Source organism: Vidua macroura, chromosome Z (genome assembly GCF_024509145.1).
Source record: "Vidua macroura isolate BioBank_ID:100142 chromosome Z, ASM2450914v1, whole genome shotgun sequence".
NCBI classification, from domain to species: Eukaryota; Metazoa; Chordata; class Aves; order Passeriformes; family Viduidae; genus Vidua; species Vidua macroura.
The window spans coordinates 31,048,459-31,062,108 of record NC_071611.1 but is presented as its reverse complement, the minus strand read 5'-3'; the positions used below and the strand labels follow the sequence as shown (position 1 = coordinate 31,062,108).

Here is a 13,650-nt window from a genome sequence, read left to right as displayed (position 1 = left end):
CTCTGCTTGTCTGTGTTGCTTTCTCCACTGTCTTGTCTGTTGCAGATTATTATTAAATTTTATGACTGCTACTGGACAGTGCATACCATAGTGGTGCCTCAAGTTCTGTCTGGGCAGTAGTGACACAGTGTGACTATGAGGAAGCCTCTGGGTTGCCTCTGTGAATCAGACTAGTTTGTACCTCTCATTCCACCGAGCACGATACGGGATTTCCTCTAGAGCTATAAAATGACTAAGTCTAGTTAAATGCAGCATAAACCATATAACACAGGAGTTTGGATCTTTCAATCTTTCTAAATATTGCAGGCTGTTTAATACGAATGGCCTACGCTGTGCTCGAGCCCTGAAAGACCCATTGTGGGTCTGCATTTCTGAAAAAAAAAGGCACCAGATAAAGCGTAACATACTACTTCTGAAATTCACTGTCAGAGGCTTAATTTGATATGTGGAGATGGATTTTGCTAGACTGCCTATTTTTTTATTAAATCTATGAATTAACATGGCAGAGGCAGTATTGTTGTGTAGTTGTCTATTTTTTTTTTTTTTTTGTGTTATGGTATATAAGTTCCTCATATTTGATGTTTGACTTCTCTTCAGAACCTGTTTTTATGTGCAGTACGCATATTCCCTGTAGTATCTTGTCATCATGACTCATAATGAAAGAAACTTACCAGCAGTTCTGAGAGAGAGGCCCTTTTCCTGTTAAGAAGGGACATGAACCCAGTGCTGTATCCACTGAGAAATCCTGTGCATTTACTATAATTTTGGAAAAAAACTACAAAAAACAAATAACCCCACACACTCAAACAAAAAATAAACAAAACCTCCACAAACCAATAAAACCAACCAGCTAAATCCCAGAACTATAGAGTGGTGCTGCAGCAGTGGTGCCTGTGTGGCACATTTTTCCTTTTCTGCTCTACTGGCTGATGGTCCTGTCTTGTATAGGTTTTTTTCCATGCATACTGGAGCAGTATTACCAGTTCGGTACAATGTCAGTGTAAGTGTGCAGGAAGAAAGCAGCAAGAGACTTGAAAAAAATCTCAAATCATATAGTAGCAGCCCCTTTGCAATTACAGGCATTTTGTCACTCTGATAATGGGCAGACAGTATTAATCAAAAGAGATCAAATATCCAGTAAGTGCCTTGTATGTACTAACTGATTTCTCAGGATCCTTATTTCCCTGACAGTGTATTAAGTGTCATGTTGGATTTTTTTTTTCCAGTTATTTTGGCAAAGGGGTGAATTTGTGTCCTTAAGTTTTAATACCTAAAGAAATTTGAAACTCATGAAACTCATGAAACTCATTCATGTTCTTGCTTCACTTCTTTTCTGGAGGCATTAACCAGAACGTAATTTCACATACAGCTTCTACAGAAACTACTTTTGCAAGGGCTGTGATTAAGACACCACATCTTGTTCCCCTGCTTTTCCCCACTCTATCAGTTTTTTGGGGCATCCCATCTAGTGAACTCCTGAACCCAGAGAGGTGACAGTTGAATACTCTCACAGCTAGCAGATAAATTAGGAATAATAAATTAGGTAGCTATTTGATTAGGTAAGAAAATAACACCCAATATAAACCATTTCCTGAGCATTACCAGTAGCCAAAAGTGATTGTTCTTAGGTGCAGCAAAGGCATTTCTAATGGTTCTGAAAGGAATCCTTTGCAGAAGATGAGTGTAAAAGTTTTCCAGATGTCTCCTATCCATTGTCCCTCCCCCTTTTTTTCGTGTGCTGTACTACAAAACTGGCTTTTGTTCTGCAGCTGTTGTTTAATTTGCATGGTGTAGGGATGAAAATGCCCATCTACCTTTAAAATATCAGAATTTTTTGGTTGGTTGGTTGGTGATGTTTCTTCCTTCTCTCTCTCCTTTCTGGTTTGGTGAATCAGGAGAACGAAAATCGATCTTGATGATTGTATTGATGGGATTTGGATATGGTAGTGGTGACAAATACCTTTTCTTTCTCATCCCATTTGCTGTGTATTATTTACTTTTCCACTTCTCCAGCTTTCTCTTCAGGTCTGTCTGCTCAGCATCCCATATTGTGCTTATATCAGAATGTGAGCCATTGTGTGGGACAGAATTATTGGTGCCCTTTGCCAGGACGTTCTGGGGTATTGAAGGAGTCTCAACTCAGCAGCAACAAGGAGAAACTGAATATTGATATCTCTGGAAACTCTATATAAAATGCAGCATGTGGCTCAGAGAACTCTTGCTCAGCGTAGACTTGATGCTAGTAACTGGTTTGACGATCATAAATTATGTACGTTTTTCTCTAATTATTTGAGTAACAGTAAAATAACTGTCCCCAGGGACCTGTAGTTAAATGTGTAGAAAGAGCATTTTTTCAACCATTTGTTGAAATCAGTGCCCATAGAAAATTTGTTAACTTTGAACTCTTTCATCATTTTTATCCAAACCTTCTTGTGAATCTTGTGTCTTTTTAGTTTGAATTTTGATTTGACTATGTTCCACTCTTATACCTTATTCTGTATAATATAAACTGCATTTTATTACCTTTAGCATGTAAATGGCACAAGTCATTGTGCTGGGTATATCTTTTGTGTGCCTACCAAAGCAAGACACCGGTTGGTGTGGTTTGGATGTGGCTGGCCAGTGCTAGCAGGAGGCAGAAAAAGCTGGATCCTGTTCTGTTAGAAAGAATTTGGTTATACCAGGAAATATAATCTTGTTCTAGCCTTGAAGCATATCACAGAGCTGTTTGGTGGTAGCTGGCAAATTCTTGTAACATGGTGTGGTACTTGTGTCACAAAGATACTGTAATAGTACATAGAGATACAGCAGTGTCTGCATTTCTCTAGTGCTTTGAGATTTGTTGTATCTCTAGGAGCAGACTGGAAGAGTACGGATGGGGTTTCTACCGGCTTCATGACATTTTGAAAACTTTCTCTTGAGGTTAGGCTCTTTGAAGTGACAGTTGCTGCAGAGATCCTTATAATTGATATTATTGTTGTTGTAAAGCTAACTGAAATAAAAAATAATAAGAAAAAACATTCACAGGTTGTGATATAATTGCTCCTGCCTGTCTGGAGTTACATAGTGTTTTTAATAAGAATCTATTAAAAACCTATTAGCTGCAAATTGAGTAATGTAGAAGTACAGTATCTGAGTTTTTATGCTAGCACAAAAAGAATAATTCCTCTCTGTTCAGAAACAACATCTGTGGGTAACTATGTGATAATACTCTTATTTTCCATGCACTGATGTTTCAACAAATAACAAAAAAAACAATCACAGAAGAAAAGTGACAAAGCATTTATAAGCGGCTTTATGCAGGGTGAGTTTTCTTTTTTGCATGCTGCTTTTCCCTGTTTGGCAAAAAGCAGTGGCAGATACTCTTCACACTCCCACACAGGTAGGAACATGAAGGAAACTGCCTGTTTAAGGATCTGTTGTCTGAATTTTTTTGTTGCCTTCAAAACAACAGCTGTGTTTTATATTACCAATTTACATTTTTTTAATGTGAACTAGTGCCTAGCAGCTTTTGCTCCTATAGTTACTCTGTCACTGAGTGTTTACTATCTGGTTGTTATGTGAAGCAGCATTGTTAAAGATACCGTGGAGTATCTGGGTTTCTCTGAGTCTTATGCTGGCTGGAAGTGAATTGTTACATTTGGTAATAGATATTTGAGTTCCTGAGTCTGAAAAAGTTCAACAGGTTGTTCTTTTTTGGCAATAAAGCTTGGACAATTCTGAATGCTGAATGTTGGCTTGTTCTCCTTAAATAAAAACTAGTCATTGAAGGAAGCATTAAAACTCAATTCACAGTGAATTCTAGGTGATATTTTTTGGCGGTCAGGGAAGTATCCCAGAGAGATTGCCAATATAAACACTGTGTGCGTGCTACCATGTGCTTCTTCTGCATCCTCCCATCTTTGGTACAGCTACGTTGGCACTGACTTCATCAGCTATTGTTCAAGCTGCTGGAGTTGAACTGGTGCTGCCACTTGTTTGGGAATTACTGTCTAAAATTAGAGTCTGTTTAGCCAGCAGGACCTCCATGTGGCAGGGAACATTATCTGCAGGTTGTTGTCCTGCTTCCACCCACTGGGAAGGGGATATGAATGCAAGACAGCCAGATAGATTTTGGAGAGTTGGAGAAAGCAAATGATGAGGTATGAGCTTTTGCTCAAACTGTGTCTGATGGGCATAATTTGAGTTCAGCATGATATTTTTGTGAATAATATTTGTGGCTTTGTGAATGGCTTTTTAGCTTGTAAGGTTTCCATAGAAATGCAGTTCATAGGTTATTTGATGCTAGTTGTGAAGAGTTGGTGGAAACCACAGGTGTTTTCAGAGGTGGAAAGCCTAGTGTTAAAGAACCTGGTCCCAAATACTTCCAGTTACCCAGTTTAAAAACACACAGGATTTGCTTATTTCTTTTAAAACCCCCAACACTTATATATATAATTGTATTTGTGTTATGAGTTATGATGTAGTTTATTAAAATCAGGACTAGCAAGATGAGCAGTATTGTGTCAGTGCAAAGCATGCTCGAAAGCTGTCTCTGCTGGTGGGGATTTCACATTGTGAATATTGGAGCTTGTCTCTGTGGACAGGAAGGAGAAAGTTGTATATCATATGCCAAGAATTATTTAGTAATTAAAAATTAGTTTTATTAGACACCTTTTGAACTATCTGCTTAATTTCTTAGGTGTAATTAAGATATAGTCACCTTGTACTGATACGGATGTAAAGTCAATGCCTAATTTGCCTGAGGAGAAGGCTGTTTTTCCTTTGAAGGTCTGGCTGTATATTTCCCATTCCCCCTTTACTTCTCCCTCATGTTAAAGAAAAAGTCATTATCAATTTAGAAAGGAGAAGCAAATAGCCAGTTTTAAAATTCATGTCCTCAAATGTTAATTTGATGCTTTGAGGCATAAATGACCTTTTTAACCTGCCCAAACAAAGAAACTATAGAAATAAGCTGCTTTGTTCTAATACAACAGGCTGCTTCTCAGGGAGAATTTCTAAACAATTCTTCCTCCCTCTTCTCAACTACATTAAATTAAACTTTGTCCTTTGCAAAATTTGAATTTAGATGTGTGTATGTGTTGTTGAAGAGATAATAAGGAACTCTAGACAATGTGTCCAAATTTGTCTATGGATTTCACCTCCTGAAACCCAGGGCAAGTGAATAATGCTTTCAACCACAGCTACCCCAGCTGGTATTACTTAGCACTGCAAAAGCAGTTAGGTGTATGTCAGAAGCTGAGGGAAAGATTAAAAGGGGTTTTTGTTTTGTTTCAGAACTAAGGAGTGAGGAAGAAAGAGGGGGGAGAAGAGAAATAAAGCAACCACCATTTCTTGAAACCTTTCATTTAACAGTTTGGATGGCTATATACACCTTGGAGGTCAGATTTAAAAACTAAATATAAAGGTTTCTTAACTTCTAGGGATTTCATTGAGACTGGAACTGTGATTAAGTGTGTACTCTACAAACAGGAGGAACGCTTGGTGCATCAGTGACTGTCATTACCAGTTTTACCAGACAAAAGAAATACAGAAAAAGACAAGGTAGAAGATATAAGACAATATAAAAAAATACATGTCTTTATACAAGAAAAATGTTTTATTTTCTACCTCTATCCAAAAAGAAAATAAATTGAATTTGATACTTGAATAACAGTCTTCTCTGCCATCTGTGTTTGTAACAAGTGAAAGTAATCTCTTGGAAGAGTGACATGTTTCTGAAGCAAGCACCACATTACAAGCTTTTTCTATAGGACATAAGCAGAATTAGAGTAATAGTCTGGTGTTGCTGTTGTTATAGCTTGTCTCTTTTTGTTTATCCACATTTTTGCCTTTTCTAACAGTGATCTGCAACCCCCCCAAAAAAAGTGTATCTAATTATTGAATTTGTTCTGACTTCAGAAATTGAAATATGTCCTTTAATTAGTCACTATTTTTTCCCATTACTTCCCTGTTCGTAGATTCAGTTGGCATGCTCTACTGTATAACCTGTATTGGCCTTGTTTATCTACAGCTCAAGCCTGCTGTAAGAGTCACAGACAGATGTGAGAATGCAGTACCTGTCATTTTCAAATACTCAGCAGGTGAGCAGTATCATAACATCTCAGGATCACATTGGTACTATTCATTAATGTTTGGTTGCTTGAATCTTTTATTTAGTTATTTGGGTACTGAAGTGAATACGTATGTGGATGGAGCATTAGGTGATGTTTTCAGCATGGCAGAACTTGGAAAAAACACCTTATTGTAATTATACTGTCACTGGCTTTTATCCAGCCAAAGCTTATCTACTCTCTGAGGCCACAGCCTTTATTTAAAGATTGAATTCTGCTATATACCTATAAGATATCCACAAAGTAAACTGCTGAAAATGCTTCTTCACCTCTTCAGCCTTGAGTGTGTTTTGTGCTACCTTGACAGCTCAGTCACAAAGAACCTTGGGTTTGTGGCTTCCAGGCCTGATTAATATAATGTACTGTAATTAAAAAAAACCCCACAGGCTCTTTTCCAATTTAAATATTCCCACTGCTCCCAGGACTTATCCAGCTTTCATTGAGCATTGTTTCAGATTAGTCGTAATTTAAATATTTGTTTTGTTTACTATTACCTGGACACTGGGAAGAGCCCCTAGAATAAATCCATGCCTTCAGTGTGATTTTGGAGTCTCTTTGAGAAAGCTCTATGATTTGCTATGTACCCTAAGAATGACCAAAGGTACTACTATGACATCATTTTCATGTTGTATTTCTGTAGCACTGGTACTTATCCAGAATGGAATTACAGATAATACAAGATATATTTTTCTTACTTGCTCTTCACATGTTCTTCAGTCACTGTTACTTCTGGACTTTGAGAGTGCCAGTGGCAAATGAGTTGGTGAAGAACATTAAAGCACTGAAATGGAAAATACAGCAAAACACAAAGCTACCTATATTTAATTTTTCCAAGTACAATGGTAACTGGCTCAATAAAATAATTTTAGACTTTCCCAGTTTTTAATGTGAGTTACCAAATGGCAGTACTTAACTTTTTTTTTTTACTACAGCTGCTGTAGAAATGTGTCCACAGCTATTGTTTTGGTAAACAAAGCCTAGCAGCCAGATGGCAGTAATATTTAAAAAGTTGAGTGATATGGTTTGGGAAGCATCCAACTGGAATATGCGTTGTTTTGCTAGGTACTGTAGATTTAGTACACCGTGAGAGACTTTTAAATGTGTTATCACTGCAGTGGCTTGAAAGAACACATAGACTATTATGTAGAATACAAATAATGCTTATTAAACTTGCAGTTGATTCATTCTGATAGGTGATCCAAACTGCTGTCAGACTGTATTTACTTGTACATAAACAAATGTGATTGTGCTCTAAGTGAGTGCTCTATTCCAAACCTAGTTATGCATATTTTAAACAACTGTTAAATACTATATTTCAAACAATTTCTGGGTTTGTGAAGACTTAAATTATTTAATATGTCCTTTCCTCACCCTTACTCTGTTGTATTTTCCTGTTTGAAAGGTTGAGACTTGGTACATTTGGCGAGTTGCTGTATGACTGGAGAACTTCTCTTGAGAGAAGATGATAGGCAGGGCATAGATGCTTAGGGTAGCTTGCTGTTCTTTTTGTATTTTTAATCTGTTGGGTAACTCTTTACCATGATGCATTAAAGCAGTCAGCTTGGTGGTTTCGTCTAGTTTCTGAAAGTAAGTTACAGACTGGAAGGTTCTTAGCATCAATTTAGACACAGTCAGACTTACTGGGAGATAATGAATTAGATTCAGTTCTTGGTGATCCATGTATGGAAAAATACAGTCCTTGAGTTATAAAGTAGCAAATCAGCTTTTCTAAGACATGAAGTATCATGAAAAAATGGTGGCAGACTTCTTTCTGTCTTTTTTAAAAGTGGAATAGGTCTTCCTGCAAGGCTGCCTGTCTCTTTCCCCTCCCTTCCCCTCCTTTTGATGTGGGAAAAGCCTGCATTGTGGAACAGTCAAAGGAAACAAGCTGCACACCCCCCGCCCCCATCCTGTCTAGACTGCCTGTTCCTCATGCACTGCACTTCTTTGGGGCTTACATTTCTCACAGGTTGTGCTGCTCTCTCCTCCACGAGCGGCAGTGTGGACTCTTTCCCTCTTTTTGTTAGCTAGTTCATCTTCTGCTGTGCTAGACATCCTTCATCTGAGGTGGGTCAGTCTGCCCTGCAAACTATTTCCTTACAGACTTCTGCTTGTCAGCGTGCACCAAATAGGAAGTAGTTTTTTGGCAGCTGTAGCCTGATGCCTGTCCGGGCCTAGGGGCACAGACATTCCTTCAGTATAGCTGTCAACCTGGCTGTGGCTTAGCCCACTCTGCTGTTGAGCCTTCTCACCATCATTTCTCAACAGAATGCTATGCAATCCATGATAGACAAAGAAATATATCCCTCTGCCCACCCCACCCTCTGCAGATGATTTTTGTGGATTATGAGTAGAAATAATACTCTGTTGATGCAAACATTAGCAAACTGCCTCTGGTGGGTTAGAACTTTTTCTCTGTCCTTTGAAGTGGTAGTGACTAGTGGTATGCAGCATCCAAATGTCAGAATGAGAGGCTTCCTTCCAGCAAAGCTTTTCAAGAGGAAAAGAGAGCAAAACAAACTTCATAATGTTATTGAAGGCACAGGTACTTCGTGATATTGCAGTAATTTTCTGTTTCTTCTTTACCCTTAAAATACAGTAAGAAGGAAAGATGTTTCAAGAAAGATGTTTTCTTACTGGAGAACTCCAGTCAGGAGGTCTGAATTCAAACTAGTGTTCTCTCTTTATTAGGCTTTTTTACTTGCTTAAAGTAATTACACTAGGGAAAGAAATTGGTTAAGTAGTTTGTTTTCAGGTCAGTGTACTGCTGATTTCAGTATGATCTCTGAAAGAATAACTGCAAGTTGTATAGTATAGTAGTATTTGTTTCAGCCTGGTTAGATTGTAGAGCGTTTTAAAAGTATTAATTCCTTTATTTAATTAACCACCATTTCATTACAGCAACAGATCCTATGAATGCAAGTTACTTCCTAAGGACAAGTTACTTTTTTTGTTCACTGTATTTCCAGAAATTTAAAAGGTGGCTTCTTTAGCTGTCTTGTTTTTCATGGTCTAGAAGGTTTGTAATTTGCATTGGCCTCTCAAAACAAAATGTTCAGACAGTGACATGATTACTCTTAAAAAGAAAATGAATTATTTTTCTAACCAGTTTTATCACTGGCAGGGATCTTTTAAAATCATATTAAATTTCCCATGCAAAATTACAACAGATCCATTTTCTGCTTTATGAATTTTGTGTAGATGGATTTAAATATATATATATTAGTCTGTTTTAGAAGTGTCTTGGTTCTGCTTCATTATTTTGGTATTCAGATGGTTTCTCTTCGTGTGGAATGCATGGGGGTTGTCTTTGTTAAATATGCCTGTGATGGAAGAAATAAATTTTGTTGGTTTTTTTTTTCTGAATCTGACATAACTTGAGAAATTACTCTGCTCATATGCTTTATAAATGTCAAGCAGTGATGGCCCTTCCTCAGTAATAGGAGAACCATTGCCTCATCTTATGAGGTATTGATGGGTTATTTGAATAGCTTACTGCTTTAAAAAGAGAAACTTTGTATATTCCAGTAGCAGCACAAAAAATGAAAATATTCTTATTACTTTGTATAATGTCTGAAGTAATCCCAAAATGTAGAAGATTAAGTGAGAATTTTCCCATTGTTCTGTTTGCATACGAACCCTGTGTGTGTGCACATGTGTGTAAGGAGCAGATTTTGGTCTTTAATTCTGGAGTTCCTTCCATGTCCAGTCTTCTCTGCTATTCTTATTCTCATCAGCAGTGCATTGCAGGCAGCAACCGGCGTTAGCCTCATGCTCTCAAGCATTGGGGTGATGCTTAGTTCTACAAAATTCTCAGGGAAGAGTTTGAGTTGCACATCAGAGTAGCCTTCGTGTCTGTTGGGTGAGTAGAAAGGCCCAGTCCATTGGAGTCGTTTTTGTCCTTAGGAAGAAGTTTGTCTACTCTGTAAATAAGGAGAGTTAGGAAAGTATTGGGAACCCTTTCATATTGAAATAATAGGCTAATTGACTATTGAATGCTCATAGCAGAAAAGAGATGACTAGACTGAGGCTTTGCTCGGCCAGGAAGGACTGTCTCTGCTACTCCTTACTCATCTGTAGATTTATTTGTAGCTTGTAACAAGGAGAATGGACTGGTTAGAATTTTGTTCCTAAAAGTATCCTGTGGGTACACTTAAGTGTTACAGCTCTCACATCTTTCTAACATCAAAATGGTCTGAAGACAAATTCTGGAGCAAATGTCTACCTGCATAACTCTAAATGCCTACTTGAGCTTGCTTTAGCTCAGAATAATGGAATCTCCTTTGCTTTGAATTTATGTTTGCCTTCCAACAGAGACCAGGTTATTGCTTCCTCAAAATCAGCTTTAAAGTAATATTTCCCAGAGGGCATCACTTCAGTTATGCAGAGTAGATTAATTTCCTATACTTTGATTGCTTTGGAGGTATGTAATTCAAATTGAAATCTGATCTGGCAATCATAGATGTTAGTGCTACTGCCTTCTATATTAGATGGACAGTCATTCTGCCACCTTGAATAGCCATGTTCATAATCACTTTTCCCTGAATTAGGTGTAGGGGAGGATTGATGATGCTTAAGATGAGCATACTGAGATTTTTCCTGTGGGACATGAAACACCTGACATGTTGGTCCTACACCAACATGACTCCTAAACCCTCTAGTTTCAAACTTAGATTTTTTTTTTCCTCTGAGGTAGTTTGCTCTGCGAACAAAATTATTAGTAACTGCATGTGATGGAACTTAATGTTACTTCTTTGAGTGTCTTTCAGTAGAAATAACGAAATCTGTTGCAAAGGCCACTGCTCTTGAGTATTCATATTCCCAGTAGAGTAGTATGAGTACATACCACAGGAGTAGTGTGGAGTATGTATCTGACCAGTTGTCAAGATATGATTCCCTTTCCAGTTCCCTTCATATTGGAACAATGTAAACTATAGTCTGGAGTGAGACCCAGGAAACAAACTAAATTATATTAGTAGTGCATGCAGAAGCTTGTCTCAACCCAAGTCATGGGGGTTTTTGGTCTAGAGTAGTGCATGAGCTTCTTGTTTGGGGCTGTGTTATAAGGAACGCCAGGGAGAAAACTTAATTAAAAAAATAGTGTTTTTCAAATGGAGTAGTGCTACTTATGAGCCTATAATATCCGAAAAAACAGGCAGTGAACAGCATCTAATTCTGCACATTATGCAGTGGCACTAAATATACTTATATATTTACTTATTATTATGTAAGGTAGCAGATGCTATAGTGCAAAATTGCCATGTAAAATAGCAGTCTTTAGCAGCAGGGTGCTGCTCTATGTGAGACTCCTTCACATGTAATGAATAGCTAATTTCAGCTTGATAGTGCATGAGAGACCGGAGGGGACTGGGGAGGGGTAGAGTGTTCCAGCAGCCCTAACCAGCAGGATGTGCTGGGATATGCTTTTAATGGAGCAACATTTCTGAGCTCTTGGGGGTAAGTTCATAAAGAGGGATGCTGTCATGGTTTAGGCTTAGCTGGCAACTAAGTCCCACACAGCCACAGCTACCAGCTCAATTGCTCCCTGTGGACAAGGGAGAGAATCAGGAGAATGGAAGTGAGAAAACTTGTGAATTGAGGCACAGACAGTTTAGGTAAAGCAAAAGCCAAACACACAGGCAAAGCAAAAGAAGGAATTCATTCACCCCTTCCCATAGGCAGGCACATGTTCAGCTATCACCAGGAAAGCAGGACTAAATTGCGTATAACTGTAACTTGGGCAGACAAACACCATCACTCCAAATGGCTCCTCCTTCCTTCTTCCCATCTCTTTATATGCTGAGCATCATGTTATATGGGATGGGATATCCCTATACTCAGTGGGTGGCAGCTGTCCTGGCTGTGTCCTTTCACAGCTCCTTGTGACTTAGCTTCCTCGCTGGTGGGGTGGGGTGAGGAGCAGAGAAAAGGCCTTGACCCTCCCTGTGTGACCACTGTTCAGCAGCAGCTAAAACATCCCAGTGTTATCGACACTGTTTCCAGTGCAAATCCAAAACAATAACCCATGCTAGCCCAGTTCTCTTGGGAAATTTGGCTGTGCCAAAACCAGCACAGATGCTCAGTGGTTTGTATGCAGTTTGAGGAATTGTTGTGGCAGAGGGACAAGTGGGCATGTGAAGTACCTGTTGCAGGGATGAGATGGTGATTGATTTAGGTGCCTCATCAGGGATGGTAGATGTCTTCTTGTCTTTTCCTTCTTTCTATGTGTGCAATCAGCAGATCAGCTAAAACCAAGCAAACACATACAGGAGAACTGAATTCATCCCTCTTTCAGAGCATATGAGAATGCCTTTTGATCTTATTAATGTTGGTCACAGATTGAAAGATTCTGCTAGCATTTGCACAGCTCGTGGGCTTTGTCTTGTGAGAAGTGAGAACTAGGAGTTTTCTTTCTGAGAAACAGGATTTTCTTGCTGAGTAAGCAGAAGCCAACAAGCTGGGTATTCCAGGTCCATTGCTGACATTGTTACATGTTCTCAAAGTATTTTAAAAACAGTCAGTCTAATGTTTAAATATTTTGGTAGGAAACTGACCCCATTTAACCTCAAAATATCCACATTGCTTGTTAGGACCTAGCTAGGTCTGTGAATCTTAAATTTAGCTTTTAAGACTTGCTTGGAGAATTTAAAGAGGGAGGAGATACCGTATAGGGCATATGGCACATTCTCATCCAGAGATTCAGATGACAGAGAGAAAAGACAGATTTCTAAGGAAGTTGCTGATAATGCTTGTAGCTCCTGATACTAGTCTCACCCCTTATCAGAGGGGGAGGCCTCCAGTTTGACTAAGTAAACAGGAAAAGCAAGATATAGGAAACAGTAATCCCTGCTACATAGTCTGTCATGGTATAGTGAATGATTTATTTTAACCATTTCTCAACAAATGAAATAACCTAAATCATAACTGACTTTCTGGAAGCATAGTGCTAGTTAAACAGTTCTTATCTTTCCCATTTGTCTGAAGAGGATATGGATGGACTTGTTTTGGGCAACATTGTAATTTTAAAATCTGGACAATTTGACACAGTACCCAGTTGCCTTCCTTTAAATTCCTCTGACAGAGAAAGCAGGGGACATTTGCAGAAAGGGATGGGGATGTTGTTGCAGGGGACAAGATGAGAGCATTCTTTCTAGATACTTCAAATTTCTTTTGAACAAATTCAGGTATGAAGAAAATAAATCTATCTGCTTTTATGTAAGGGGCCTGAATTTTGAAGTATTTGAGTTTATTTTGCTAAGACTGGGATACTGATAGTCTTAAACCAAATTTTCAGGTAATGGTTCTTTGTCACTAAGAGACACCAGATGCTGAATTTAACTACTTTGTTTTTGTCTCTTATTGTGATACAGATCTACTTCAAATAGTAGTAAGTCTCTCAATCCAAGTATATTGAGCAACACTGAAAACTAATTCATAAGTGATCTTGTCAGTGTCTTGCTATTTAAATGAACTCTGACAATACAACCTTAGGTGACAGGGGTTTTGTGTAATAATCCAATACCTCACTGAATTTAGT

At 38.4% G+C, this 13,650-nt stretch overlaps 1 protein-coding gene across 5 annotated transcripts in view; it reads left to right on the top strand.

The window, feature by feature from the left end:
- ZSWIM6 (zinc finger SWIM-type containing 6) overlaps nucleotides 1-13,650 on the top strand; it is a 109,226-nt gene that overhangs the window by 34,769 nt on the left and 60,807 nt on the right. Inside the window, exon 2 of one of the 5 annotated variants that reach the window (XM_054002793.1) lies at nucleotides 6,014-6,083. The exons of the other annotated variants lie outside the window; for them this stretch is intronic. Within the exon in view, the coding sequence (XP_053858768.1) occupies nucleotides 6,014-6,083 (70 nt within the window). The remainder of the gene's footprint in view (nucleotides 1-6,013; nucleotides 6,084-13,650) is intronic. 5 annotated transcript variants of the gene reach the window in all.